This window comes from Theobroma cacao, chromosome 5 (genome assembly GCF_053813885.1).
Source record: "Theobroma cacao isolate CCN51 chromosome 5, ASM5381388v1, whole genome shotgun sequence".
Lineage (NCBI taxonomy): Eukaryota > Viridiplantae > Streptophyta > Magnoliopsida > Malvales > Malvaceae > Theobroma > Theobroma cacao.
In genome coordinates, this window is record NC_142643.1 from 46,289,799 (window position 1) to 46,315,854 (window position 26,056).

Consider the following 26,056-nt stretch of genomic DNA (forward strand, 5'->3'; position numbering starts at 1 on the left):
AACAAAGTCTTCTGCATGCATTCTTCTATTATTCAAGTTAGAGACTTAAATGGCATGATGGTAATAAGATTAATAAATAATAATAATTGATAAGATTGTAAATTTATATAATACCAAACAAATTATTCTGATAAGGTATATGTGCTATATAACACACATTTAAGCTATCAATAATTTTAAAAAAAAATCAATGAGCTAAATTCGTCAACCATAATGAATTTAATGTTAGGATGTAATTTTAGCATATACAATATGCACAATGAAAAACAATACGAATTAATGTGCTATATCATTTTAATTAACTATCATACGTGTATTGAACGATATTACACGTTTATCGCACGATATGCGTATAATACGAAACAATATATTTTTAAGCTTTATTTTTAAACTTATTTCTATTACGGTCAAAACTGCAACAACATTAACGTAAATTCTTCAACAAATATCTATAAATATTTTTATATTTTCTTATAAAAATATTTTACAAGACAGTTCGTCTACCATCTCATGGCTTACAACTATCTATTTTAGCACCAAGAATGGAGAGGGGAAAAGAGATCAAGAGCAAAATAGAAAAAGAAAGAGAAAAGTTCAAGATAAATAAATTGAAAGTATAGTAATATTTCACATGAAATTTATCCAAGGTTTATTTTTCTTTCATTAATTTACTTATACATTGAGAATTACCTCCTTCATTAATTTAAAATTTTGAATTATTGTGTTTATTATTAAATAGCACCAAGAACTTTACTTATAATTTAATTACATTTTTTAGCAATAGTGACTGTAATGATCAATTGTTGCTTGTGATTTTTTTTTATAATATTTCACCAAATTAAATTTTGAAAAAGAAAAATCCCAAAACCAATAACTTGATACAAATTTTTACAATGTCAAATCTAAACTTCAAAATTAACTTAACTTTAATAAAATGTTTATATGACATCAATTTACCACTATAATTTTTACATGATCAAATATTATATTCCTTATAACAAATTAGAATGAGCTATCAACTAATCAAAATTGTATCATGAACTAGTTATGTAGATATCATATGACTTATAAAGAATATTATTCTCATGATATTTGAATATATAAGTCAAATAAATCTTATAACAAATTAGAATAAACCATCAACTTATTAAAATTATATCATGAGCTAATTTATGTAGTTAGCGCATGACTAATCAAGTTGTTGGTATGAAGTATATTATTGTCATTATATTTGAATATATAAGTCAAACAAATCGAAAAGCGTGATAGGTTATGTTTCAATTCTTATCTTATACAACAAAATAAGTAAATGACTAACCTTCCTCAATCCAATCAGAAATAAACTAGAAACAAAATTTTTTCAAAATGAAAAATTAACATATCTATTTACAAAGAATTTAGCAAACATGAAATAAATGTGATACTTGTTTTGATGAGATTGTGAACTTATATACACCAAAGATAAAAATTAACATATCTATTTACAAAGAATTTATCAAACATGAAATAAATGTGATATTTGTTTTGATGGGATTGTGAACTTATATACGCCAAAGATAGCATAAATAAGAGCTATTGACAATTTGAAAAAAAAAATTAATGGGTTGAATTCATCAATCATAATGAATTCAATATTTGGATGTCGTTTATTATAAGACATATACAATGTGTAGGACGATAGGTTAGAATATTAATGAAAATTGATACGAATTAATATAATTTATCGCTTTAATTAAGTATCATATATGTATTGAATGATATTATACATGTATCATGTATTAAATGATATTACGAGTCTATCACACAATATACATATAATACGAAACGACATATTTTTAACTCAATACGTATTTCTATTGCAACAAGTTAATAACATTAAACAGAGAATTTTCCACCTTCATCATCAATTGAAATTCCCTTAAAAATTGCAAGCTTCTGCTTTTGTTCTAGTATTTTTAACGCTCACATTAGAATTGTGCAATGTATGCCATGAAGTTCTGTTTCTCGAGATTCAATCCTTAAATGTAATTTCTCAACAGTAATAACTAGAGCTGTCAATATGGGCTGACTCGGTCTAGCCCAGCCCAAGCTCTCGTAGGCTAAGAAAATATGGGTAGGGCCAGGTCAACCCATTTTTTATATGGGCTATCAAAACTTCAACTCAGCCCACCCCTTACTAACCCATGCGTTGTGTTGAGTTAGCCCATTTTTTTTAAAAAAATTATTTTTATAATTTTATAATAAAATTATTTTATGATTTAATTTATAAATTAAAATTATTAATTTGATAAGTAAAGATTAAACACATTAAAATATATAAAATAAACAATATTATTGGTAATTAAATTATTAATCTTATATAATTAAATATATAAAATTATTAAATTAATTAAAATTATTTATTTATTGACTCACAGGGCTTGCCTGCCCTAGCCCACCTTAACCCACTGATTGATGGGCTGGCCCATTTAGGCCCAGTTCAAAATATGAGCCTAAAATTTTAGACCCAACTCATCCCATATTTGATAAAAAATGAGCCGACTTAATGGACTAGACCTATTTTGACAGGTATAGTCATAACACAGTCCTCAAAGCTATTATCTTTTACAAAGTTTAAAACAATGTCAGCTCAATCTTGAATTTGATGCCAAAGGATAAGGCATTTTCTATGTCCTTTATCCAACCATTTTGCACGTCCTTCTGTAATCAAGGTTGAGAGGACTGCCTCCTAGCTTCATGACTAAGAGTGCTCTTAATCACAAGATTTGAAAAGAGAAGAAATTCTTCCTCAAGCCTAATGATTGCAGTAATCCAGATCCTTCCAAAGTTGTAACTGTTTCGCACGAGTCTCCTCACCGGCTGCAAGGTGAAGTAAGGAAGGTAGACCAAGAAATGGGGAAGCTCAAAATCACCTAATTTTTGCATTTCTCTTAATGAAATAGGCTTCATCACCTTGGGAGATTATAAATAAGCAAATAACTAGATAATAACACTTGAGTATTTGGCTCATTAATAAGTGTATGATCTTTTTCTCAAACAGAGTAAAGTTTGAATCCCTTTCTCCAAATATATATATAAAAAACATTTAAAAAAATAACTATTTAATGAGAATTTGATGCTGATCAGGTTTCTGATTAATCAATTTACTTTCCACTTGATCTTTTTTGCATATTTTTGGAGGAGTTTGAGAAGTTTAATCCAATTTGCTAACATTGTCACGCCATTTTTTTTCCTTTTTAATTTATGTTAATTTATTTGTGTCACACTTGCAACTTAGTCTCTTCTCACTCTCTTATATTCTCTTATAGTCAAAACTGATTCCCACAATGCCACTCTATTTGAAAGGCAAAACATATATCTCCAACCACGTTGAGAGTATCAAATGTAAAATTCTAAGAGTTTATGCTTTTTTTTTGTAATGAATTTAGTATGATTATGCTCTTTATTTGAAAGGCGAAACATATATCTCTATCCCCTTTGGGAGTATCAAATATAAGATTTTATGCTTTTTTTTGTAATGAATTTATTATGATTATGCTATTGAGCAATATTTGAATAATAAATGAATTATGCTATGTAAATACTAAGAATAATAAATGAATTATTGAGCAAAAAATAAAGAATACTTACTGAATTATGGGCTTTTACAGGTCTAGAAAATGGGCCTAGTCCAATTTCTAGGCCCACTCTATGTTCTAATCTTTTGGATGGCCCATTCTAAGATCATATCTTTATTTCTTAGTATGATTGATGCAGCTTAAGGATTTTTCTTGGCATTTCATCGGAAGATGAGGTTACTAATTATTATTACTAGATAAGATAAAGATCCAAGCCATTAACATTTTTGGCATTTGTGGTACATTTTTTGTTGAAAAGTATTGAAGTTATTCCATTTGCAACTATACCCAAGTTGAGAAAAAAACAGAATATTTACTAAATTTTTAATTAATAATAATTAATTCACACATGATTGTCATGTATAGTATAGACATATTAAATTCATTTATAAACCATGAATCTTATAATTGACTTTGCAATTATACATAAAGAGGATTCTTCAAAGAGAAAAGTCATAAAACTAGAAATTATGTGTATTCGTAATTATCCGACCTGTTTAAATAAAGTTAGGAAATTCTCTATAAATACAAAAAATAATTCTTACAATTTTCATAAATTTGATTTGAGGCAATTATAAAAAAAAAAAACACTAATAATGAAGAACTAAGAAGAAACTAAACCTATCCATCTTCTTCCTCGATCTGCTTCTTAACTATTGTAGTGCTGTGTTTGCAGAGAAGATAATATAGTATCTTCAAGATTGGAATTTCTCAAACTTGGTCTGAATTCTTGAGCCAGGCCCAGTTCTGCTTAGTGAAATTCCATTGCAACCACTGAAGAATGGACAAGAGAAAGACAAGGGAACGTTAGTGAAGGAGATTGAATTGTTGGGTACGGAAGCAAAGCAGCGGCAGTTGAAGCAGCTTGGTGCTGGGGCAGACATGAATTGTAGTGTTAATAAGGATGAGGGCAAAACATGCTAGGGCTGAATTGAAAAATAATTTATCAAGAATTCTACTATTTAGTTATTCTCAATTGAGAATTTATTAAGGATTCAGCATTGCCAAATAGAGAGAAATTGAAAAAAAAAAAAAAACAGAACTGAAAAAATTTACATAATAATAATGAAACTAACAAAAACCTAACAAAATTAAAAGCTAATAAAGTTTATTGGAAAAAAAATAAATCTCTTAATTGGACCCTTTCTTCCTCCTCAGAAAACGTATTATACTTTTTTTAGCATCTTCTTCTTCCTCTTCCTTGGCAGTTTCAAGTGTTTGTATCAGACTCTCCAAACAAGCATTTACATCTCTTTCTACTCTACCATGAATCAAATGCTCAGAAACATCGGCTGGAGTCATGTTTACGTCTTTCAACAGGTCCCCAATCTTTTCAAAAAGAGGATGTGGGTCAAGGTTCAAATAATTCTTTGCCAACACCTTGAACCCTCCTCGGGTGCAATAAGATAATTCAATATACATATACATTCTTCTTTTTCTAATTAAAGCTGGATCAAGTTTGTTGATGTGATTGGTTGTAAATACAATGATCTTTCTCTTAGACCAAATCCCATCGACCAAATTCAAAAACCTTAATAATGTAACTTTACTTTTTTTTTTTTTTCATATTTTTCATCTTTCTCATAATTATTGTGTTTTTTCGTAATATCAAGTGAATAATCTATATCCTCAACTATAAAAATTGATAGTTTAAATATTAATATTTTATTTATATTTTAATCATTAATATTAAATGTTATTGTGATTATTTATTTTTATTTTATTTTATCTTTTAAATATTAATAATTTATATTTTTTAAATATTAATAGTTGATTACTTAAGTATTAATATTTTATTTATAATTTAATCATTAATATTATAAAATACTACTATTTTATTTATAATTTAAATGTTATTATGATTATTTGTTTTTATTTTATCTTTTAAATATTAATAATTTATAATTGATTGAAAATATTAATAATTGGTAATTTAATTTATAATTAAAATATTATTGTGATTAAAATATTAATACTTTTAATTAATTTTTAAATTCAAAATATTTTATAATATATAATTAATAACTTAACCTTTTTATTATAATAAAATTTATTTTTCTCTATTTGCATTTTTCATTTTTTAATTTAAATTTCACTTAATAATTTAAAAATTAATATTTTAAAATATTAATTTTTTATTTATAATTTAAATATGTTATAATTAAAATATAAAAATATTAATATTTTTTAATTTTAATTTAAAATATTAATTTTATAAGTTTAAGTTTGTAATTTTTAAAAATAAATAATGACATTTTAATTTAAAATGTTTAAATTTTATTCTCATATGTGTAGAATAGTTAATATCATGAAAGAAAGTGGTATTAATTATTTCAAGATTTTGCTTAATTTTAAAGAATAATCATTCTAAAAGGAACCTTTTTCAAGAGTAAATCACATAAGGGGATAAAATTTTGTAAGGAATAGAGGGGGGAATGACTAACATGACCTAAGAAGAGATGAAATAGCCGTTAGAACAGCTACTTCCATCAAACGGCTCACGTTCATTCATTTTGAATTCAAAAATTGAATCCAATCAAAAAGGGGAAAACCCTACGCCCCAGTCCAATTTCACGCTTTAAACTCAACGCTCTTAGCTCTCTTGCAAATTTTCTCTCCTTTTCTAAAAATTTCTCGATCTCGTCTCGCTGATCTCGCAATTTCTCTTACGAGATCGGAAATCTTGCTTATTGATTTTTCTCCGGTGATAATCGAGTTCTTGTTTTCGTTTGAATTTGTGGAAAATCTGTCAAAAAACGGTGGAAATGTGCTCGGAGAGTTGCGATCGGAGCGTTCTTGATGAAGGTTGGAGACTTTTTTTTTCTTTCGATTTTATTTATCGAATTTCAGAGGAAAGAAAAGAAATCATTTGGGCAAGTCTTGAATAAATATTAAAAATTGAAAAAGAAATACCATTTGGGATTTTTTTTTAACATGTTCGAAACCCTACAGAATGCTTACTTGGATTCTGTTCAGATCTAACCCTCTGTCGTGATTTGCTTGTTTAGTTCAAAACGTAGAACATGTGGCATATATTTACTTGAATTTAAGCCTTAATTGAAACTCTTGATTAGAGGTCATGAACCCTTTGTACCTTGTACTTTGTATTGCCTAGAAAGGTGTTATAATTTACTAATTCTTCTCTTCTTTTTTTTAGTTATTTGGTGCATTTGAATGCTTCAAATTCTAATTTTGGAACAAAATCATGTTTTTTTTACGTATTCATATAATCGGAATACTAATGTGAAGATTTTTGGCTGTTTCTTTGGAACCAGTAGAAGAGAATACCAATTCTATGGATGAGGACACTATATCCAACACGAACCAAGAAATTTCTCCGGCTCAGGGGCCAACTCTTCCGATATTACAGAAAGTTATTAATTTGAGTAACAGTATTCAGGTAAAATTTTGTTCTATTTTAACATTTCAAATTTATAATACTGATTAATTTTCATAAGAATCACACATAAACTGAAGAGTCTGCTTTTTTTTCCTCTGATTGATAGGTTTTGTTTCTTAAACTCAAACTTTTATTTTCTTATGTTATCATGGGTGGTACAATAGCTTGACTTCATAACTTTGGCAATTTGACTTTCATAACTTAATGTCATAGAATTTGAAGATGGAGCACGAAATTCTGTCTAATCAAGTGAAGGGCATCACCACAGATTCGTTTCCTGGCCATGATGTTGTAGGAACTATTCAGCTTCTCAGTAAGTACCCAATTGATTGAAGAAACAACTGTTTTCGCATCGGTGTTTTTTCTTTTGGTTTGAATTGCTTCTCTCCTTCCTGTTTTGTATAGATAATGAATATGAACTTCTGAAGAAGAAGTATCTAGATGAGTCATCAGAGAGGAAGCGCCTTTACAATGAAGTGATTGAACTTAAAGGAAACATCAGGGTCTTCTGCAGATGTAGACCACTAAACCAATGTGAAGTTGTGAATGGGTCCTCTTCTGTAGTTGAATTTGACTCGTCCCAAGATACTGAGTTACAGATAATTTCTTCTGATTCTTCCAAGAAGCAATTCAAGTTTGACCATGTTTTTAGGCCTGAGGATGGCCAAGGTAACCTTAGATCTCTTGGCTGAATTTACTATGACCTGAGATCTTTTGACCAAGTTTATTATAAAATTTTTTTAATTCTTTGTTTTTTAATTATGCAGAGGTTGTTTTTGCACAAACTAAACCAATTGTCACTTCTGTATTGGATGGCTATAATGTCTGCATATTTGCTTATGGGCAAACTGGAACTGGGAAGACATTTACAATGGAGGGAACACCAGAAAATAGGGGAGTTAACTACAGGACATTGGAGGAGTTGTTTCGAGTTTCTGGACAGAGAGGTGGTGTAATGAGATACGAGCTATTTGTCGGCATGATGGAGGTCTACAATGAAAAGATAAGGGACCTTCTAGGAGAAAACTCCAACCGGCCTACTAAAAAGTTAGTTCCTTAGATTGATTTGTCTATGGTTGGTCAATTATTAAAGTATGGTTGCAAAACACATTTATATTAATATCCAGGTTAAGCACCAATTCACTTTTCTTTTCATGAAGAAATAAAATCCATTGGCACAAACTTTAATCACTATTCTTATGGGCAATTTGTTGAGAAGATGACGCCATTGATGTTGGAAAAAAAAACATCTCGTAATTTCTAGCCATTGATGACGCCATTGGTTGTTTCATGAAAAGTAATTTCAAAAACCTCAGTTTTAGGAAGTTGCAAAGGCTAATTGAAGTCCTACATTATGTTGATAAAGGTTGGAGATCAAGCAAGCGGCAGAAGGGACACAAGAAGTTCCAGGACTTGTTGAAGCTCCTGTTTACAGCACAGAGGAAGTGTGGGAGCTGCTAAAGTCCGGAAGTCGGGTCAGATCTGTGGGAGCCACCAACGCCAATGAATTGAGCAGCCGTTCTCACTGGTAACTTTTCTGTTTTTATTGTTTCCTAATTATATATGAGAGGGTAGAGTTCCTGTTATCTAATAAATTAGAAAATTTTGTTATTTAACAATAGTGGCTGAGAAATAATGGTGCATCCAAACATTCTTGTTTTACTGTAATGACCAAAATTGTCTCTTTGCAGCTTGCTGCGTGTAACTGTAAGGGGAACAAATTTGATAAATGGCCAAAAGACCAGGAGTCACCTGTGGCTGGTAGATTTGGCTGGAAGTGAGCGTGTGGGAAAGATTGAAGTTGAAGGTGAAAGGTTGAAGGAATCCCAGTTTATTAATAAATCTCTCTCAGCGCTAGGTGATGTGATTTCTGCCCTTGCATCCAAAACAGGCCACGTTCCTTATAGGTTTCTCTCTCTCTCTCTCTCTTGCATACACACACCGCAAATATATATCTGTCTGACATTTATACCTTTACTGATTCTACTTTCCATGGAAAACCAGGAACTCAAAGCTCACACATATGCTACAGAGCTCTCTGGGTAAGCTTTTCTCTCACCAGAGTATCACTGAAGTCAAATCTTTAGTCATGATTGGGCATCTGAAGCTGGTTAATCTGGAAAGATTGCCCGTGAAGGATCTTTATTCATGTATGGTGGCCTAATGAAAGATTTCACGGGTATCACAATCTGAGTGTGCTAACTGAATCATGAAATACAGGAGGAGATTGCAAGACCCTGATGTTTGTACAGATCAGTCCAAGTGATGCAGACCTTGGGGAGACCATCTGTTCACTGAATTTTGCGAGCCGAGTCAGGGGGATTGAAGGTGGTCCTGCCCGCAAACAGGTGGATCTTTCCGAGCTTTACAAGTATAAGCAAATGGTATGGTGAAGTGATCAAATTTAAATTTTCCCTCCATACTTTTTGGGTGGATTCAGTTGTTTGACCTCTGGTTTTTGATTAATTAACAGGCAGAAAAGTTAAAACATGATGAGAAGGAAACAAAGAAGCTGCAGGATAATGTACAGTCATTGCAGTTGAGACTGGCTGCTAGAGAACATATATGCAAAAGTCTCCAAGAAAAGGTAATTACTTGATGACTTAAGGATTGTTAAACAAACCAAAGCAGCCTTTCTGTTGTATTTTAGGACAGCTTCTTCTGATCATGAAGTTTAGTAGTCATCTAGATTCTGATTTTTCTTTTCCCTGCTATTTTGTATCATTTTCTTTCTTCGGAATTTGATGACAGGTTCGTGACCTAGAAAATCAATTAGCAGAGGAACGGAAAACCAGATTAAAGCAGGAAACCAGAGCTTTTGCTGCTGCTGCTTCTAGTAGACCATCTCTTACACAAGCAGCAGAGAGGACCAAAATGGAGAAAAAACCACCATTGGGTCCATCAAAACTGAGGCTACCATTGCGAAGGCTCACCAATTTCATGCCTCCAGCATCACCTATGCCAACTAACAGAAAGACAGCTAGAATTGCCATGGCAGCATCAGATGACAAAGAAAACTACCCCAAAACTGTGATGGCACCACCAACAAACACAAAAGCCCTGTTGAAACCAAGACGGGTTTCCATTGCTGTCAGACCTTCAACCACGACGACAACAGTTATTCAGCCTAAAAGGCGAGTATCCATCGCCACCCTGCAGCCACATTCATACATGACCACACCACTCCGCAGCTCTGCTTCTGGTTTCAACAATGGTGGCACAATGGACAGACCATCATTAGTGCGGGATCCGAGGAAAGCAAGATACTCAAGATTGTTTTCTCCATTGCCAGAGTTCAGGAACCCATCAGAGACAACACCTGCAGCCACGAGAAGCAGCAGCAAGTTCATGGGGAGTCCTCCTCCTCCTGCACAGGCAGGTTCATGGAAGCCAAGGCATCCAACCGTTGTTGCTTTGCAGCGGAAATCAGTGGTGTGGAGTCCGCTCAAGTTAAGAGGCATGCAAAGTCAGAGAAAGTCATCACTATTGCCTTTACGACCTTCAGCTCTGAGGGAATGAATGAATCTTGCTTTCAGATTCTTTGTGTTCAATACCTAAATAACAGCTAAAATTTTCTTCTCCTCTGCTGCACATACATTCCTTCTTTTATGATAATATGATGGTCCATTAATTGTGTACCATTTTGGCCATAATTTTCCTTCTAACATGTACATCAATGTACTTTTTTTAGTAACCCTAAAGCTAATGCCCCTTATATTTGATCAAAATTAAGACTAAGAACTGTAGCTGAAAGCGCATGGACGCCATTCTATTTCTATATTTGATCAATGGTTCTTATTAAAAAAAAAAAAACCATGTAAGCAAAATGCTGACGTCCCTCTCTTTTATACCTTCAATTTGATTTGACAAAATGTAAAAATGGATTTTTATAAAAATAAATCATTAAATCTTAAATGTAAAATATTTACTAAAGTTCAGCAGTAAAAGGACGAAAATACCCTTAATCTACGTCACCACTATTCAACAGTAGGGAAGCCTGGAACATGCAAATAACTCGTAAAATCATGAACTTTTGATGGAGGGTTTGTGTTGGTGGTGTTGCTACAAATTAAAATCTATGGAGGAGAGGTAAAATCCGACCCTATCTTATGTTCTTTCTGTCAGAATGAGTCTGTTGAGCATGTTTTATTTCATTGTGAATGGGTGGAAGTTGTTTGGTTTGAGATATAAAATTGATGGCAGTGCTATTACTAGCTTTGATAAATAATCACAAGCTATTCTGGAGACGCAAAATTTTAAACCAGTTTCTATGCTCTTTAAAAACGCATTTAAACAAATTTCCTTGGCCAAAACTTAAAAAGAGTAAAACACATTATACGTTTTAACATATCCAGATAAGTTAATGACATGCTTTGTCATGATAAACATAAAATATGTTTTGCTGAAAACTACTAATTGCTCAGTCTTGATCCAAATCAGAAACTAGAATCACTCTAATTTGTTCTCAGAGAACAATCTGCCATGCCTCAAAATTGCAAATAATTCCAACTTCCCCAAAACCTTATCGAGCAGGCTGTGCCTGTACATGTTCAAGAATCTGGCTGACTAGCTTGTAGGTACGCCCTTGGAGTGCCTTGGTATGGTCTATCAACTGTTCATAACTGGAGACATATGGTAACAAAATCAAAAGTCATTCAAAGAAGAGGAACAAATGGAATACGGATGGATGGACTATAATATGAAAGATGGAAGATGCAGTGAGAACATGAACAAAGAGACGACAAAAGGGACAAAGCACTTATGGCACAACTGAAAGAACAGATTGTAAACTGTATACTATGGCTTATATAAAGAAATCTTACACATTGGGGCGATTAGGCTCCATAGTAACAGTTCCCGTCTCTGAATCAATCTTGGCATCAAGCTTTGAGTTTCGAATAAGATTCACAATCCATCTCTCAGCCTCCTCATAATTCAAATTCAACTTCTCAGCAAGCACACTTGAAACACATGAAAAATCAGTTAAGGTTGGCCCAAGAATTTAGGAAAAGCAGCTAGAACCAGACAAAATATGAGCCGGAAAGTCCTTTTATATGAATCTCATAAATGTTATATCCTTTCAATCTTAAGGTGCTAGCATGTTGCTTTGGTTGAAAGTATTAAGATGCCTGACGGAAAGTGCAATGGGAATCCATGTAATCACTACAATAAGACAGACTGTAACAGACTAAAGGTGTGCAAGTTGTGTGGTTTGTGTATGCAAGCCTGCTGTGCACATGTTCACATGTTAAAGAGAAAGAAAGATCTGTTCTGATTTAACTAGTTCCTTATTCTACTAAAAATTATCAATCCTCAACATCCAATTAGCGAAAAAAGCTTCCACGCTGAGAATGACATAGTTACAAGAAACCAGCTTGCAAAACTGACTTTGAGCCCGAGGAAATTCGGTTTTCAAATGAATATCTCTTTTCAGTGTCAGTTTTTAGTAAGACATAGCAATTTCCTGATTGCTGAGTCAATTGTCCCACATATGAAGCTAAATTGTGCAGTTTCAAAAGCAGAAACTTACCCCATGTCAATGCGCTGATGACTTCTGCAGTATGTCTCGAAGATAAATAAACGGGCATTCTCAAGGAACTCTTCTCTTAGTGGTACAGTAGAAAAGTTACCTTCTTCAACTCTTTTTCCAAGAAAGGGATCGTTCAGTATCACCTACACAGAAGTCAAGTGAAAACGTAGAGCTTGCAATTCAGAAATCAAACTTATTGCTAAAGGCATCAAAAGAAGATGATGGAACTCCAAGCTAAAAGTTTACAGCACAATATGTCGATAGGAAATATCATCGATTGAGTGGCATCAAGAAACAGGAAACTTACTTCTTCACACTCCCTCATCTTCCTCTGTGCTCCATCAAAGTCATAATTGACATAAACACATGCCAAAAACTCTGTGATGGGATCTTTGTAAGAGTACTGCTCTAGCTGGATAACCTTAATAAAATCTTTGAATTGAGGCCTTCTCCTCTTGTTGACAATAAAAGCAGTCGCTAAGTACCTTAAAAGATGGGGAGCACTGGTTTGAATGGCATTTAGATACCTGGTAAGAAGTGAAACCAGCTTGTTAAATAGGGGAACTACACAAATATTGGACAACAGATAAAGCACAAATGTAAATCCACAGAAAACAATAACGTAGAACAGAAATGCAAAGTACACAGAAATATATGAATCCAAAGACACACATTCCTCTAATTCCAACCACTACCTCCCTTAAGCAATGAAATTCCAACCACAAGCGATCTTGTGGGCAACTCACGCACTTTATTGCAAATTTCCTTAACACTTTGACAAAAAATTTTGCAAATGATATGACACCGGCATGTTAACTTTTCATGATAACAATATTAAGCAACAATACCATCCTACCAAATTATCAAAGCAATTCAATAAAGTTTATCAACATGTTTCACTGCAGGGCAATCCTAAATGGAAGTATATGAAAGCAGCGGAAGGTTGAAAGAAAAGTGAGTTATAGTAAAGAAACACTGAACAATGCACAAACGATACATACAGACCCACAGTGTTGCTAACAACATCAAAAATGGCATCAGCAACATCATTGTCAAGACACTGTACAGTCTTCAAGCTTAGGATGTAGTAGAAACAACAGTAGGAATATGAATAGACTGCTAAGAAGATGATTTAAGAATTTCAGGTAAAGTTGTCAAAATGGCATACTTGTCTTGATTAAACAGGTCAATGATCTGTGTTCTTCCATTGTCATGATTGAAAAAGATGAAGAGGCTCCAATGCATCAGCCATATTCTACTCTGTACTTGGTTCAAGGGTGAGGAGAAACTCTAGAGCAAAACAAATACAAATGCAAATAAATGAAACAAAGAATCATGTATAAGCAAATTTTAAGAAACCATACAATGAATCAGGAGTATAACAGAAACCTTAGAATCAATTATTTCTTTCAAGCGATTGAGTTCTTCAAGAGCAATATCCCAGTTTTGCATGAGTATCTCGGCTGCCAGCTTTCCCCACAATGCACTCAAACTCCTTTCACTGTTTGTGCATAAAGCCCTATACTGATACAGATAGTCAGCAGCACCTGAGTAGTTGCCACACTCAAACTGGAATTTCGCATACTGATATAATGCCTCTATCTGATCTGGACCAATCTGTTAAAAGAAAAATTCCCCCCTTAAAATTCAAGAAAAAAAAAACCCAATCTTTCATGGATGTAAGTCCACTAAAAGACACAACCAAAAAGAAAAATGCTAGAATTCTATGAAACAAAGTATAATAAGTCTCTATTTGGTTATTGTTTGCCATTTACTTTTTCCTATTTGCTTTTTACATAAAAATCATTACAAAGGTTAAATATAATGCACATTCAGACATAATTGTTTCACATAAAAAGATTATGCATTTGGTTAATCGCAAAAATAGAAATTCTGAAAATATTTAGTCAATCCTAAAATATTTTTCCCACTTACATCCAAAAATAATAACATAATTTAGAAAACACATAATAAAAAAAAAAGAAAGAAAGGGTTTTAAATGCATTGAAAATCAACCCAAATTCAATTAAAAATTAAGAATAATATTAAACCCAACCAGGTAACGGTCATTGAGCATCTGGAGATTATAATGTTTATCAGCTCTCAATTCCTGAACAGCGTTAGGGTTTTGCAAGAAAGTGACCAAAGGAGCGGCGGCGTCCTCCAAGGCCTTAAGACGAGCGACAACCTCGACCCTCCTTTCTATCATGTCCTGAGGGACATCATCGGTGTGGTAAAGACTCTTGTGGATGTCCATGGCGTAGTCGACCATGTTGGTCTTGTTCAACAGCTCGATCTTCGCTTTCAAGATCTGCTCGTCTGGGTGTAGCTGTCGCTCTTGCAAGAACTCCAGCAAGGGAAACACCAAATGCCTATCTAGATTCGGCGCAATTCGTGGGGTTAGGTCGTAGCTTGCCATTGCCTCTGCTATCTCTTTCTCTCCCTCGGATTAGGGTTTAACACTCGCTCCCTAGATGTCTGGTTAATGAAGAAAAATAGCAGAGATTAGGTTTTTATATTTTTTCCTAAATACCATAATTGCCCTTTGAGATTTTTAAAATTTTTTTCAAACAAAAATTCATATTTTTTATTTTTTGGTTTTTAATTATTTTGTTTACTTGGGTTTTGAATAAAATTAAAATATTATGAAGGAAGGTGAATTTTTGGCAAGAGGATTCATTTTTAATACTAATGAATTAAAAATAAATTATAATAAAAAAAGTAAAGGTAAGTTATTTATCTTTTCATTAAATGACAAAAAGGCTAATATTTTTTGTTTGGATTTTTTATTTTATGAATATATTTATAAAATATATTAACATTTTTAAGTTTTAATCATAATTTTATGTGAGTTTATTAATTTTTAAAATAGAACATTTGTCATAAAAGAATATTTTTCATTGAACACGTAAGTTCAGTCATTAATTAATCATTAATGTTTCCCTTAATTTAATGATATAATAATATTAAAAAAATAATTTTACCGTTTATTAATTTAAAAATTACCAAACTATAATTTTTAAAAAAAAAACTTTACTTTACCTCTCACCGACCAACCATCTTGTAATCGAATTTGGTCGAAGAGCTCTAAATCTAGCCAGATCGCACTCCCTTGGTCGGCTTTCTTTTAGGGTGCACCAATCTTGATGCTTTTGGGAAGCACCAATTTAGTGTTTCCAAAGATGAACTTAGAAATTTTTCTAAATAGTGTTATAATTAAAATTAAAATAATAATAATAAAAAAAAAATTTCTCAATCCAAGATATGTAAAGTACTTCAATCAAATTGAACACAATTTTACTTAGAAGATTGTTAAGTACTATCATTAATAGAATTATGTTGATATTGCGGACTTAAGTCTTATGAGACAATTTCTTGTATTTTAAATTATCTTTTCATGACTTACGAATTCAAAAATCAATTAAAAAATATTACTCATTTTTCATTAGCATAAATTAAAGTATTAGAATTAAATAAAATATGATCTTACACAACAAATTATTAGTTTCATCAATTAACAATTTGACAAATTTCTATTCATTGATTAAAACTAAATATAAACATCCACAAACCATATAAGAAAATCAAATAATCAAATAATATATCTATAAAATAAAAAAAAATACTCATAACTTTAAAATATTATTTGACATGCAATACTATTTTCTATTAGTTAGATTATAATTATGAACCTAAACTATCAAATTAATCAAAAAATATTTAGACTTGATGTATTTAAAAATTTAATTTGGATTGAAAATTACTTACAATTGAAGTCTAAATAAATTGTTTTAAGAGTATGAAAACACAACCAAGAACTGAGAAGAGTAGAACTTGAGTTTTGAAGAGAAAGAGTATTCTTTTAATAAAATCTTAAATTATAAAAAAACTTTATTATCTTTTCATATAATATTTAAATATTAATATATAAATTACTTTTTAATAAATCTACTTTGACTCGAAGTTTTTGACCTCATTCCTTACAAATTTTTGACTTGAAATCTTTTACCCCAATCCCTACAAAGTTAAAAAAAAAAAAATTAGTGCATTCATTAGTATATTAACTCCATAAAACTTTAAATTAGATAAATAATAAGTAAACAATTTTGATAAATGAGTGGGGTCATGTGACACCACACCTTTAAGGTAGGTCCACCCCTATCCATCGTGGTGCTCCCTGGCAAGCACTGGTCTTGGTGCTCTAAGGGGAGCAATGGGAAGCACCAGATCGACACTTAAATTTGATACTTTTCTAGTGAGATTTGATCGGATTTGACATTTCACGATTAGATAGGGTCACAAGGTGATCGATCAGGATAAAAAAACATCGTCAATTGACTTGAAGTAAAGAAAAAAAGTATTTTAGATATTTACGTTTAGGTATTGATGTCATTTATATATTTAAGACAGAACGTCGATTTTGAGAACTAATGAATTCATTTATAATTATAATTAAAAGTTGAGAAAGTTAATGTATTTTATTTTTTTATATAATGTATTGAAAGAAAAGTCACTCAATTATTTATTGATGTTTGGTTAAAATTTTACAATACACTTTCGTTCAATTAGAGAGTAACAAGCTGCATTCGCTCTTTTTTTTTTTTACCTCTACTATACTCCCAATAATCCAAACTCAAAAAATTAAAAGAGAAAATGACCCATTTGATTTCTCCATAATCAACGGTTATTTATTAAAATATTAGTGATATTTTAATATTTAAAAAATATTTTAATTAATAATATTTTTTTTTATAATTGGGAGAGGAAAATTCGAATTTTACTCTTTTAGTAGGGAATCATACACTAATCAATGAGTCAAATGCTCGGGTGCAATAATTATTTATTTATTAATTATAAAAAATTATTTAATCTAAAATAAAAATATAAAAATTTGATTAAATATAATAAAAAGAATAAAAATTTATTTAAATTTTCTTAAATAATTTAAGAACTTTTTTAGTACTAAACAACAACAAGAACAATAAGGTAGCAGATCAAACAATGAAAAGTGTAACAATTAATATATCATAGTCGGTTTTGTTCAAAATGTTTTTCTTTTTATTCTTTAGTTATGTCTCTCTTATTTCTCTTTTGTTTGTTCTGCATCCCCTATTTCATTTGAAACAAGAACTTAAAGAATCTACATGTGATAAGGAGATTTTTCTTAATTGCATCTATTTAAAATATTTCGTTTCATTGAAGTAATCAAAAAATTTTCAAAACCTAACTGGTTTTTTTTTCTTGAGAACCAATCAAATTTTTTTTTTCAAACTTTCATTTAAAATTTGTTGATTTTCAGATCTATTTCCAAATCTTGAAACTTACATTCGAAGATCGCTAAATTCTTCTCCTTTTTAATATGGTTATTCTTGGATTGTTGGAGCCATTGTTCTTTTAAAATTCTTATGTGGTGTTTAAGAGTTGTTACCGTGATTAAAAAGCAAATTTGATTTTGTAAATTTTCATGGGAGAATCAATTCATCAAAATTCTTTTCAAACAAAAATTCATCATTTTTAATTTCTTATCTTTTTAATTATTTTGCTTGCTCATATAGTTTTTTCTTTCAATTCTGAATAAAATTAAAATATAGTGAGAGAAAATGAATTCTTGAGACGAGGGTTTATTTTTAATATTAATAAATTAAAAATAAATTATAATCAAAATTTAAGAAATAGAGGTAATTTATTTATTTTTATTACAATAGTTAAAGTCGTTTGGATTTTTATTCGGTGAACATATTTATAATGTATTGAAACGAAAGTCATCCAACTATTTACTGACATTTGGTTAAATCTTTATAACACACTTTGGTTCAGTTAAAGGTCACACGTTGCATTCTTTTCTTTTTTTTTTCCTCTAACATACCCCCGATAATTCAAAGTAAAAAAACTAAAAGAGAAGATGAACCGTTGATTTCTTCATGATCAACGGTCCTCGATTAAAACACTAATAAGATTTTAATATTAAAAAAAGAAAAAACCCAAATACAAGTAGCCGTTGCCATATTATATACGTTCTTTTTTGTAATGATAGATTATCTGACCGTTGAGACAAGACAATAGAGATCCGTTACTCAGCATCTCTCAATCTTGAGCCAAAGCTTTTTGACTTTTTTTCCACTTACTGATAAACTCTAGAGAGAGAGAGAGAGAGAGAGAGAGGGAGGTGAAAATCTTTGAGTTTTGAAGAGAAAAAACAGTAACTGAAACCAAACCCAGATTACGTTATTAACTCTCCTTGATGGGTATTTAGAGGAACAAAGAAAAGGGAGGAGCGGAGGAGCCAACAAAGTAATTCCTTTTAGGAAAGACCCACATTGGTTTTTAAATTTTTCCTTTTTTTTTTTGTTGGCTGCTGAAATTTCTTTTCTTTCTGGCAATAATGGTTGCAAGAACCCCACCAAAGCAAAGGAAAATCATGGTGGCTCCTCTTAATCCTGTCCTACTCAGAGAAACTGTAAAGAAGGTAAAGTTGGGCACTTCATTTTCTAAGCAACTAAGAAGAAAAAGGGTTTTCTTTTTTTTTTTTTGGGCTTATGGGGTTTTTGTTCTTTGTTTGGGATTGTGAAGGTGGAGCAATGTATGGCAAGGTTGCAAGAGTTGCAGTACACAGTAGCTGGAGGGACAAAGGTGATATCAGGGGTGAGTCTAAGTCCTAGGAGTACTAGGGGTTACTTGAGGACTAGTCTCAGGTGCAAGCAAGAGTCTTTGAGGTATGCTCAAATTTGGGTTTGCTTTTGTTTTTTCTTAAATTATGGCCTAAAAGCCTGAGCTTTTTGTTTTGCATACTAAATTTGGGTGCTTTTTAATTTGATTAATTTGAAGGATCAAGAATGCTACTCCAAGGAAATCTCTAGTTGGGAAGTTTCCAGCCAGTGCAGGAGGTATATATCTCTCCCCCTCTCATCAGATTGGACAACTGGGTTTTCTTTCTAAGTTGAGAATTTGTGCCCAAAATTTTCCTGACTTGAGCAATGTTGTTTGAATTCTCATTTATTTGATGAAATGGTCTTCAACTGCATAGAATCTGTCAGCAAGCTAAGAAGAGAAATAATTGGGTTCCTTCAAACTTTTAATGCAGGTGAATGGAGGAGGATGTCATTGCCAGCAATGCTAGTAGGAGAAACAGTGGGAGAAATCCTTCAAGCAAGTCAGTTTGCGAGAGAGATTCTAGCAGCAGTTGATGACAAAACCAAGAAGAAGACAGGTGTTGCTGAGGATCCAAAAACTCCACTGACTGAACATACAAAGCGAAGAGCACAGCCTGAAAACACTGAACTCAGAGCCAGAAGAAAGAAGGAGAAACAGAACAAACTACAACTGATTCGAACAGAATCCGACTCTCCCTCTCTTCAAAGGGCTCGTTCCAGGATCAACTTCAAGGTTTCTTCTCCTCCCAAATTCAGGGAATTTGATAAGGAAAACAACAGACATATGGCCAATAGGGTGTCACCAAGGAATAGGCCATGGGCTAAAAAGGCTGTTTTATTCCCAAACCCTTTGTTCAGTTCAACACCAGCTTCACAGCAACAGAAGTTCTGCAAGACAAGGTCCCCAGTGATTGCAAGAAACAGACAAGCTCAAACTCCACATAAATTCTTGATCAAGTCCCCTCCATCAGCTTCCAAGTTTCAAGTCAAGATCAAGAGCCCACCCGTGGTTTCTCTTTCTCCGACGAGATCAACAAACATTAGCAAGAGGTCACCAAAGCTATCAGCTGCTTCAAAGCTGCGCAGATCTTTTTCGCCTTCACGTTTGGCAAACAGATTGGTGTCTCCATTGAAGAGCAGAAAAAGCTTTCAGAAAAGTGATGGACCAATGAGTGGACTGAAGCAGCGTCCAGTCTTACTGCCCATACGATTCTCGACTGGGAGAATTTAAGGGTCATGAACTTTCTTTGATTTATCAGTATGGCTTGAAGCAAACTGTTTGAAGATATTCTTTCACAATGTCCATAATAGATTTCCTTACATGGTTGTGAATTGGTTGATTTATCGGTATAGTTTTCCTTACATGCTTTCTACAATGTCCAAAGTTGATTTTTCTTACATGTTTGTGAATTTTATCTCTCCATTTCATATAAATTGATCTAAAGATCTTCAGTTATTTGGTCTCATTGTTAGACTATTTACATCCATTGGTCAGAAGCAGGTGAAAAAAAAGGAAGGAAAATAATCATAAGCATGCATGTGAAGACAGGCTTTGTGCTTTTGGCTAAATTGTCATATCTCAATCACAAAATCTCCTCATTATTATTCTACATCAGTAGTACAAATATATGCACCAAACAAACTTGAGGAAACATATACCCAACCCCTCAAACCAGTAACCACCCAGAAGGGGGAAAAAAGAAGTTAAAAAAAAAAATATAGTATCATCACCTATTTATATGTTGAGTAACAAACATCAGATAGGCCTTTAAAAGGACAAATCTTCCTGGTTGAACAATGAGAAATTGCATAGGGCACAAGAGATGTCACTGCCGCTTTCATGGGAGCCAGAACAAGCTCACTCCAAATGAAATTGTAACTGTTATAATTAACTCTTGATAGGAAAAAAAAACTTCTCAAGAGGCGCCATTTACTCTGACAGGCACTCATTTCCCCGGAGATGCAAACCTTGTCCGATCTCTCTGCCTATTTAAGGCTCGATCCTTAGGTGATGAAGTCTTCCCTCCCACACCTGCCTGGCGCAGCATCTCTGCAAACATTTCACTATTATTTGCTAAACTATATGGACCATGAAAATCTGGATAGTCACCACACCAACTAAAAGACAAACTTGCTATCTTATGGCAATACAACTGTAAAAACATGAATTAAAGACTAATTGAGATAAGATGCCATCTAAGGCAGAAAATCTTAAGCTATGTTGTTCAAGTAATTATTAGGCATGGGCAGCTGTAGCTTCAGATTTGGTTTGAGCATGAGATGAATGAATTGTTGGGAATGCATAAGGCTTCTTGAGTGATATAAAATAAAATAATGGTACATTCAATGAAACAGTCACCATAGTCAACCATTTAGTAGGCAATATCAGGAAGAAGAAAAAAAGAGTGGACAAACAGAAGAGGGGCACAGAGGAACCAAGTATATCTACCTCGCTTTCTATCAAGCTCTTGGTCAAGCTCTTCTTTCCACTTCCTATGTCTTTCAGAAGAGATTACACTGTACACAGGAAATGATTCTATTTCAGATTCCTCCACAAGAGTGACTCAGAATAAGGGCGGGCAACAAACCAATCAACTATGGACTAACCTTGGGCTGCTCGGTTCTGGCTGGCCATCAACTAGAAGCCCTTTCCAATCACTAAGCTGCGGTGATGAATTGTCCTGTGAAGTTTGGTCACTAGCATGGCCAATATTTGACACACGCCTGCTATTATTACTCCCAGGGCTCCCAGTACCAATAGCATCAGCTGCAGAAGATGGGGTGCCAATAGGACCACGACTTGGGGACCTGCTTTTGGGAGGTAATTTCAAGTAATTTGGGGGTGTCTCATCTCGTTTATTCTCAATAAAACTTGGGGAGGATGCTACATTCAAGCTGTTGTAAAACTCTTCATATAATGGTGTTTGCAGCTTCTTTAGTTCCAAAGCCTGAGGAGTTAGTTAAAACTTCATTGTCAAAATGATCTGACATGAGGCCAAATTTAAGAGAATCTGACTGCACAAGGGCTAAAATAGTACCTTCTCATCCAAAAAAGCTCTAATTTTTGATTCAGTGAGTTCATCATCATCTTCTGAGAGTGATGGCCCACAAGTAAAGGAATAATCATTGCCCCCCTTACCACAAGTTGTAGGGCCACCAACTGGAACTGTTTCAGGATCTTCACCAAATTTGCTCTTCCAGTCATGAGAAGGTTCACAAAGGGGATCAGAACTCTAAGTTCAATAAGATGATTCATGAATTAGCAGCTGTAATTCTCAAATGATTAAAATATCTGAACCTTGAGAACAGCATGAATGCAGTTACCTTGTTAACATTATCAAGCATTGAAGAGGAACAAAGCCCTAAATGATCTTTGTCAATCTGACACATATCATCCTCACTGCAGTTTATTCTCCACGAGTCTTTGCTTTCTGAAAACTTCTCAACAAATGTGTTTGAGCAGTTCAGACTACCCAAATTACAGATATCTACCGAATCAGGACACGTTGAAACTTGACTGGAAAGAAAATTGATGCCATAGTTAAAGACCCTTTCCAGCTTGACAATTGACAATGCAATTACTTTACAAGTTCAAATTATAATACTTACGAGCCTTCGTGGTTAGTGGCATGTAATGATGAAGTGATTTCAGAGTTCTCCTGATGAAAGAGATAAAATTCAGAAGTTCTAAGGGAGAAAAGACAAAACAAACAAAATAAATAGAATCCAGTTCAAGTGTACTGACCATGACTGAAGCATGCAAAATGGGATTAGACTCCTGGGATTCTCCAGTGACAAAGGGATGCTGCATGTAGTTGACAATGAAGAATATTAATCCTACAGCAACTGCAGCATGTAATGTCCAAATGACAAAGGGAAATATTAATCAAACTGCAATCACCTTTAGCAGTTCAGATGCTGCTGGCCTTAACTCTGGTTCCCTGAAATTGCATAACTCATATGGTCATACACCACCAGTTTGAAGAGAAAAAAAGGCCAGAAAATATATCCTATATATTTACTCCCAGAATCACAGAAAAAGATAACATACTTTTGCAAACATTTCAGCAGAAAATCTTTTGCCTCAATAGAAAGATTCTCTGGAATAGGCGGATGAGACTTTGTTGTCCCTACATAGAAGAGTGCAGCAACCTGAACAAACACGTGAGTACAATGATGAAAGAACACCTCATAGAACAATCTTTAAAATGTCAAGAGACCAGTTACCTCTTGGTATTGTTGGCTCCAAGGAGGCTTTCCAGTGGCCATTTCAATCACCGTACAGCCAACACTCCATATATCAGCAGAACTAGAAAATTGTATCCATAAAGTATCAGTAAAGTTCAGTACATCAATATAACTTAAATATCATATATCAATCATCATAATCTACAGCGATCCACTATACATGCAGCAAAAATAGCTAATTAATAAATATGAAGCACATGCAAAGACCAGCAAGGAAAGCTATAGTATCATTTAAATGCTTCAAGGAATATAGAGTGGGGACCTCAGAGATCTACCATAATCAAATTCACAGGAAGCCAACCAATTCTAAGCATGTCATAGAGAACTGGCACACATGTAAACAATTAGATTTATTTAGTGATCCAGTTGTTCTTACAAACTATGCCCTGTCTGCAAAATGACTTCAGGAGCCATCCAATATGGCGTACCCTTCATAGACTTGGCACCAGAAACAGTAGCCTACAGAAACACCATCTCTATTAGAACTAAAGGTGATTTATAAGTATTGATTTAAGAGAAAAGTACATTCTAAAATGGAGAAAACTGTAAATGTAAATATAAGGTTGACCAGTTGCACAATTACCAACTCAACGACCTGTTTGGATGCACCAAAATCTGCAAGTTTAATGCTTCCTTTATTATCTACCAGGATGTTTGCCCCCTGCCAATAGATAGAATGAGCATATTATTTATTCATCAGAAAAAGAGAAGAGAGAAAGAAACCAAGGACCTTTTTCAATTTATAACATTAAGGACTGGAAAAGAAAATGTACCTTAATGTCCCTGTGCATAATGCCATTGTTGTGTAAATACTCGAGGCCCAATAATAACTGAGTCGTGTATGTTCTTATAACCTGTTTGAGAAATTAGTACACAAGATTAGCATTAAAAACAACTAAATTCAAAACTTCTGTCATCCATGACTTACAGCTTCAGGGAAGGGTCCAAATTTTCCCAAAAGTGATGAAATAGATCCACCAGGGACGAATTCGAGCAAAATATTTAAGGTTTCCTCCTCCCTCACTGTTCCCAAATATCTCTGAAGATGGAAAGTATGTCCCAATGAAAGAAAGGCAATACCCTTCATCAATTCAATCAATATACAAAACAGCACAGTCATTACTTACAACAATGTTCGGATGTGAAAGATTCTTGAGAAGCTTTACTTCTTCCTCAAGCTCCCTGACATGAGCCTACTTACATAACAAGAAGCAAATCAAAGTTGGTCATGTTATGGCAATTCCTCATTCAATTAACAATGAGAAGCGAAACTAATACCAATCGTCATAGGTGGAAAATTCTGTTCTATGTATTAAGAACTGAAACTTCAGGTACCTAGATAATCTTACATTTCATTGGCAGGCAGCTAACAATAAGTGAAACTAATTTCAGAATCTCAAGAATTCTCCCATTCTATGGAAAATGACAACGTTTACATACTTAATAGCAACTATTTACTTTGAGATAAGATGTTTATTGTTTTATTAGCTAAAAAGACAAAAGAACCAAGTTCAAAGTCCAAACCTGTGCTTTCTCCTTTGAAGCACTGTTTTCTGCAATTAGAACCTGAAACAACAAAGGCCAAGAAACAAATGAGATCAATTTCATATCCACTAACTTTAGATCACATTCCACTTCAAAGATTAAACAAAATACAAAAATCAATGAAAAAGCTCAAAACAAACCCAAACCTATCTCAGAGTTTCAATTTCGAACCTACAATTAACTAAAACTCATTAAAAGAAACCGCAAAAAAAAAACCCCCCAAAAATCCACCAATTCAAAAAGAAAGAAAAAAACACCTCTTTGACAGCGAGAAGCTCTCCAGAATCAAGATTCATGCCCATATAAACCCTGCCAAAGGCACCAGAACCAATCAACTCCCCTTTCCGCCATCGGATCGCCGGAGGAGGAGAAGGCGAAGGAGAGGAAGGTTTGGAGAAGACCCGCGATTTGCGGATGCAAGAATTTATCTTTTCAACAAAGGCATTGGCTGTAGTTGGAATCGGGGGGCTGTTTTCTTGGGTGTTGTTGATATTGTCTGGGGTTGTACGGAACACCAGCGAACGCCGAACTGATCCGAAGAGGTCTTGCATTTTCAAAACCAAAAAAACAAACACCCAAGTTGAGGAAAGAGAAGGAGCGAGATTCGAGTGAGTTAACTCGTTTCAAAGTTCCATTCTTTCATCCTTTTCTTCGTTTCTTTCTTTGGTCGGCAAAAGTAAGAGAGAAAAAAAAAATAGAACTTTGTACTTGGAGAGAGAGAAACAGAGGAGGGAAAAGGTGGGGTGTGGTTCTTTTTTCAAAAATACCAAGTATTTTTTTTATTTCAGAAAAATAGTAAGAATTATTTTTATTATGAGTAGGAAAATAATTTTATTTTTTACTTTGTTGATATTTTGAAAAAAAAAAGCAAAAAAATCTTACTACTAGGAAAAAGTAAGATATATTTTTTGGAAAATTCTTTTATTAATTATCTCAAATTTGAATTAATTTTCATTTAATAATAATAATAATAATCATATTTGTTGTTTACGTGTTTTAATTCTTTATTTATTTTTTCAGCTATTTTTTTTTAATTTTTGAGATATCCCAAAATGAATTTCTTTCG

At 33.0% G+C, this 26,056-nt stretch overlaps 4 protein-coding genes and 1 pseudogene across 7 annotated transcripts; 2 read left to right on the forward strand and 3 right to left on the reverse strand.

Moving 5' to 3' along the window:
- Positions 1 to 1,875: 1,875 nt before the first annotated feature.
- LOC18600384 (vacuolar protein sorting-associated protein 25-like) lies at positions 1,876 to 2,925 on the reverse strand (annotated as a pseudogene).
- A 3,275-nt stretch (positions 2,926 to 6,200) lies between these two features.
- On the forward strand, positions 6,201 to 10,670 carry LOC18600385 (P-loop containing nucleoside triphosphate hydrolases superfamily protein). 2 transcript variants are annotated; one of them, XM_007030781.3, is made up of 11 exons: positions 6,201 to 6,422; positions 6,893 to 7,017; positions 7,231 to 7,330; positions 7,423 to 7,686; positions 7,785 to 8,064; positions 8,384 to 8,545; positions 8,709 to 8,924; positions 9,022 to 9,059; positions 9,238 to 9,401; positions 9,491 to 9,604; positions 9,769 to 10,670. In XM_007030781.3, exons 1-11 carry the CDS (start codon positions 6,383 to 6,385, stop codon positions 10,534 to 10,536), a joined length of 2,271 nt encoding a protein of 756 aa, XP_007030843.3. In that variant the 5' UTR covers positions 6,201 to 6,382; the 3' UTR covers positions 10,537 to 10,670. The 2 variants fall into 2 exon arrangements, with proteins under 2 accessions (XP_007030843.3, XP_007030844.3); XM_007030782.3 differs by having other exon boundaries at positions 6,896 to 7,017.
- Positions 10,671 to 11,305: 635 nt separating this feature from the next.
- EIF3E (eukaryotic translation initiation factor 3E) lies at positions 11,306 to 15,044 on the reverse strand. The gene is made up of 7 exons (XM_018122251.2): positions 14,604 to 15,044; positions 13,937 to 14,164; positions 13,716 to 13,837; positions 12,855 to 13,074; positions 12,548 to 12,690; positions 11,841 to 11,978; positions 11,306 to 11,639 (listed from the first exon to the last, which is right to left on the reverse strand). The coding sequence occupies exons 1-7, from the start codon at positions 14,964 to 14,966 to the stop codon at positions 11,540 to 11,542; spliced, it is 1,314 nt and encodes a 437-aa protein (XP_017977740.1). The 5' UTR covers positions 14,967 to 15,044; the 3' UTR covers positions 11,306 to 11,539.
- Positions 15,045 to 18,625: 3,581 nt separating this feature from the next.
- ATN (cyclin family) lies at positions 18,626 to 20,595 on the forward strand. The gene is made up of 4 exons (XM_007030785.3): positions 18,626 to 19,013; positions 19,118 to 19,260; positions 19,373 to 19,431; positions 19,629 to 20,595. The coding sequence occupies exons 1-4, from the start codon at positions 18,930 to 18,932 to the stop codon at positions 20,426 to 20,428; spliced, it is 1,086 nt and encodes a 361-aa protein (XP_007030847.1). The 5' UTR covers positions 18,626 to 18,929; the 3' UTR covers positions 20,429 to 20,595.
- Positions 20,596 to 20,733: 138 nt separating this feature from the next.
- Positions 20,734 to 25,679, reverse strand: NP1 (NPK1-related protein kinase 1). 3 transcript variants are annotated; one of them, XM_018122130.2, is made up of 17 exons: positions 25,248 to 25,679; positions 24,970 to 25,011; positions 24,573 to 24,638; positions 24,374 to 24,484; positions 24,219 to 24,299; positions 24,041 to 24,106; positions 23,822 to 23,904; positions 23,425 to 23,506; positions 23,249 to 23,349; positions 23,099 to 23,138; positions 22,943 to 23,002; positions 22,807 to 22,856; positions 22,522 to 22,714; positions 22,236 to 22,430; positions 21,805 to 22,145; positions 21,647 to 21,714; positions 20,734 to 21,247 (listed from the first exon to the last, which is right to left on the reverse strand). In XM_018122130.2, exons 1-17 carry the CDS (start codon positions 25,539 to 25,541, stop codon positions 21,144 to 21,146), a joined length of 1,977 nt encoding a protein of 658 aa, XP_017977619.2. In that variant the 5' UTR covers positions 25,542 to 25,679; the 3' UTR covers positions 20,734 to 21,143. The 3 variants fall into 3 exon arrangements, with proteins under 3 accessions (XP_017977619.2, XP_088663078.1, XP_007030848.3); XM_088806952.1 differs by having other exon boundaries at positions 22,236 to 22,391; positions 24,029 to 24,106; XM_007030786.3 differs by having other exon boundaries at positions 24,029 to 24,106.
- Between the last annotated feature and the right edge of the window lie 377 nt (positions 25,680 to 26,056).

What these genes read in the sequence shown, in the direction of transcription:
- ATN (XM_007030785.3), top strand. Translation starts at nt 18,930, where the DNA reads ATGGTTGCAAGAACCCCACCAAAGCAAAGGAAAATCATGGTGGCTCCT. An exon ending in TCAGAGAAACTGTAAAGAAG is followed by an intron (nt 19,014 to 19,117) that starts GTAAAGTTGGGC and finishes GGGATTGTGAAG; the next exon opens with GTGGAGCAATGTATGGCAAG. An exon ending in GTTTCCAGCCAGTGCAGGAG is followed by an intron (nt 19,432 to 19,628) that starts GTATATATCTCT and finishes CTTTTAATGCAG; the next exon opens with GTGAATGGAGGAGGATGTCA.
- EIF3E (XM_018122251.2), bottom strand. Translation starts at nt 14,966, where the DNA reads ATGGCAAGCTACGACCTAACCCCACGAATTGCGCCGAATCTAGATAGG. An exon ending in TGCTCAATGACCGTTACCTG is followed by an intron (nt 14,165 to 14,603) that starts GTTGGGTTTAAT and finishes TTCTTTTAACAG; the next exon opens with ATTGGTCCAGATCAGATAGA. An exon ending in GAGCCTAATCGCCCCAATGT is followed by an intron (nt 11,640 to 11,840) that starts GTAAGATTTCTT and finishes ATATGTCTCCAG; the next exon opens with TTATGAACAGTTGATAGACC.
- NP1 (XM_007030786.3), bottom strand. Translation starts at nt 25,541, where the DNA reads ATGCAAGACCTCTTCGGATCAGTTCGGCGTTCGCTGGTGTTCCGTACA. An exon ending in AGCTTCTCGCTGTCAAAGAG is followed by an intron (nt 25,012 to 25,247) that starts GTGTTTTTTTCT and finishes TTGTTGTTTCAG; the next exon opens with GTTCTAATTGCAGAAAACAG. An exon ending in TTTCACATCCGAACATTGTT is followed by an intron (nt 24,485 to 24,572) that starts GTAAGTAATGAC and finishes TTCCATCTTCAG; the next exon opens with AGATATTTGGGAACAGTGAG.
- LOC18600385 (XM_007030781.3), top strand. Translation starts at nt 6,383, where the DNA reads ATGTGCTCGGAGAGTTGCGATCGGAGCGTTCTTGATGAAG. An exon ending in ACAGGCCACGTTCCTTATAG is followed by an intron (nt 8,925 to 9,021) that starts GTTTCTCTCTCT and finishes ATGGAAAACCAG; the next exon opens with GAACTCAAAGCTCACACATA. An exon ending in TTTACAAGTATAAGCAAATG is followed by an intron (nt 9,402 to 9,490) that starts GTATGGTGAAGT and finishes ATTAATTAACAG; the next exon opens with GCAGAAAAGTTAAAACATGA.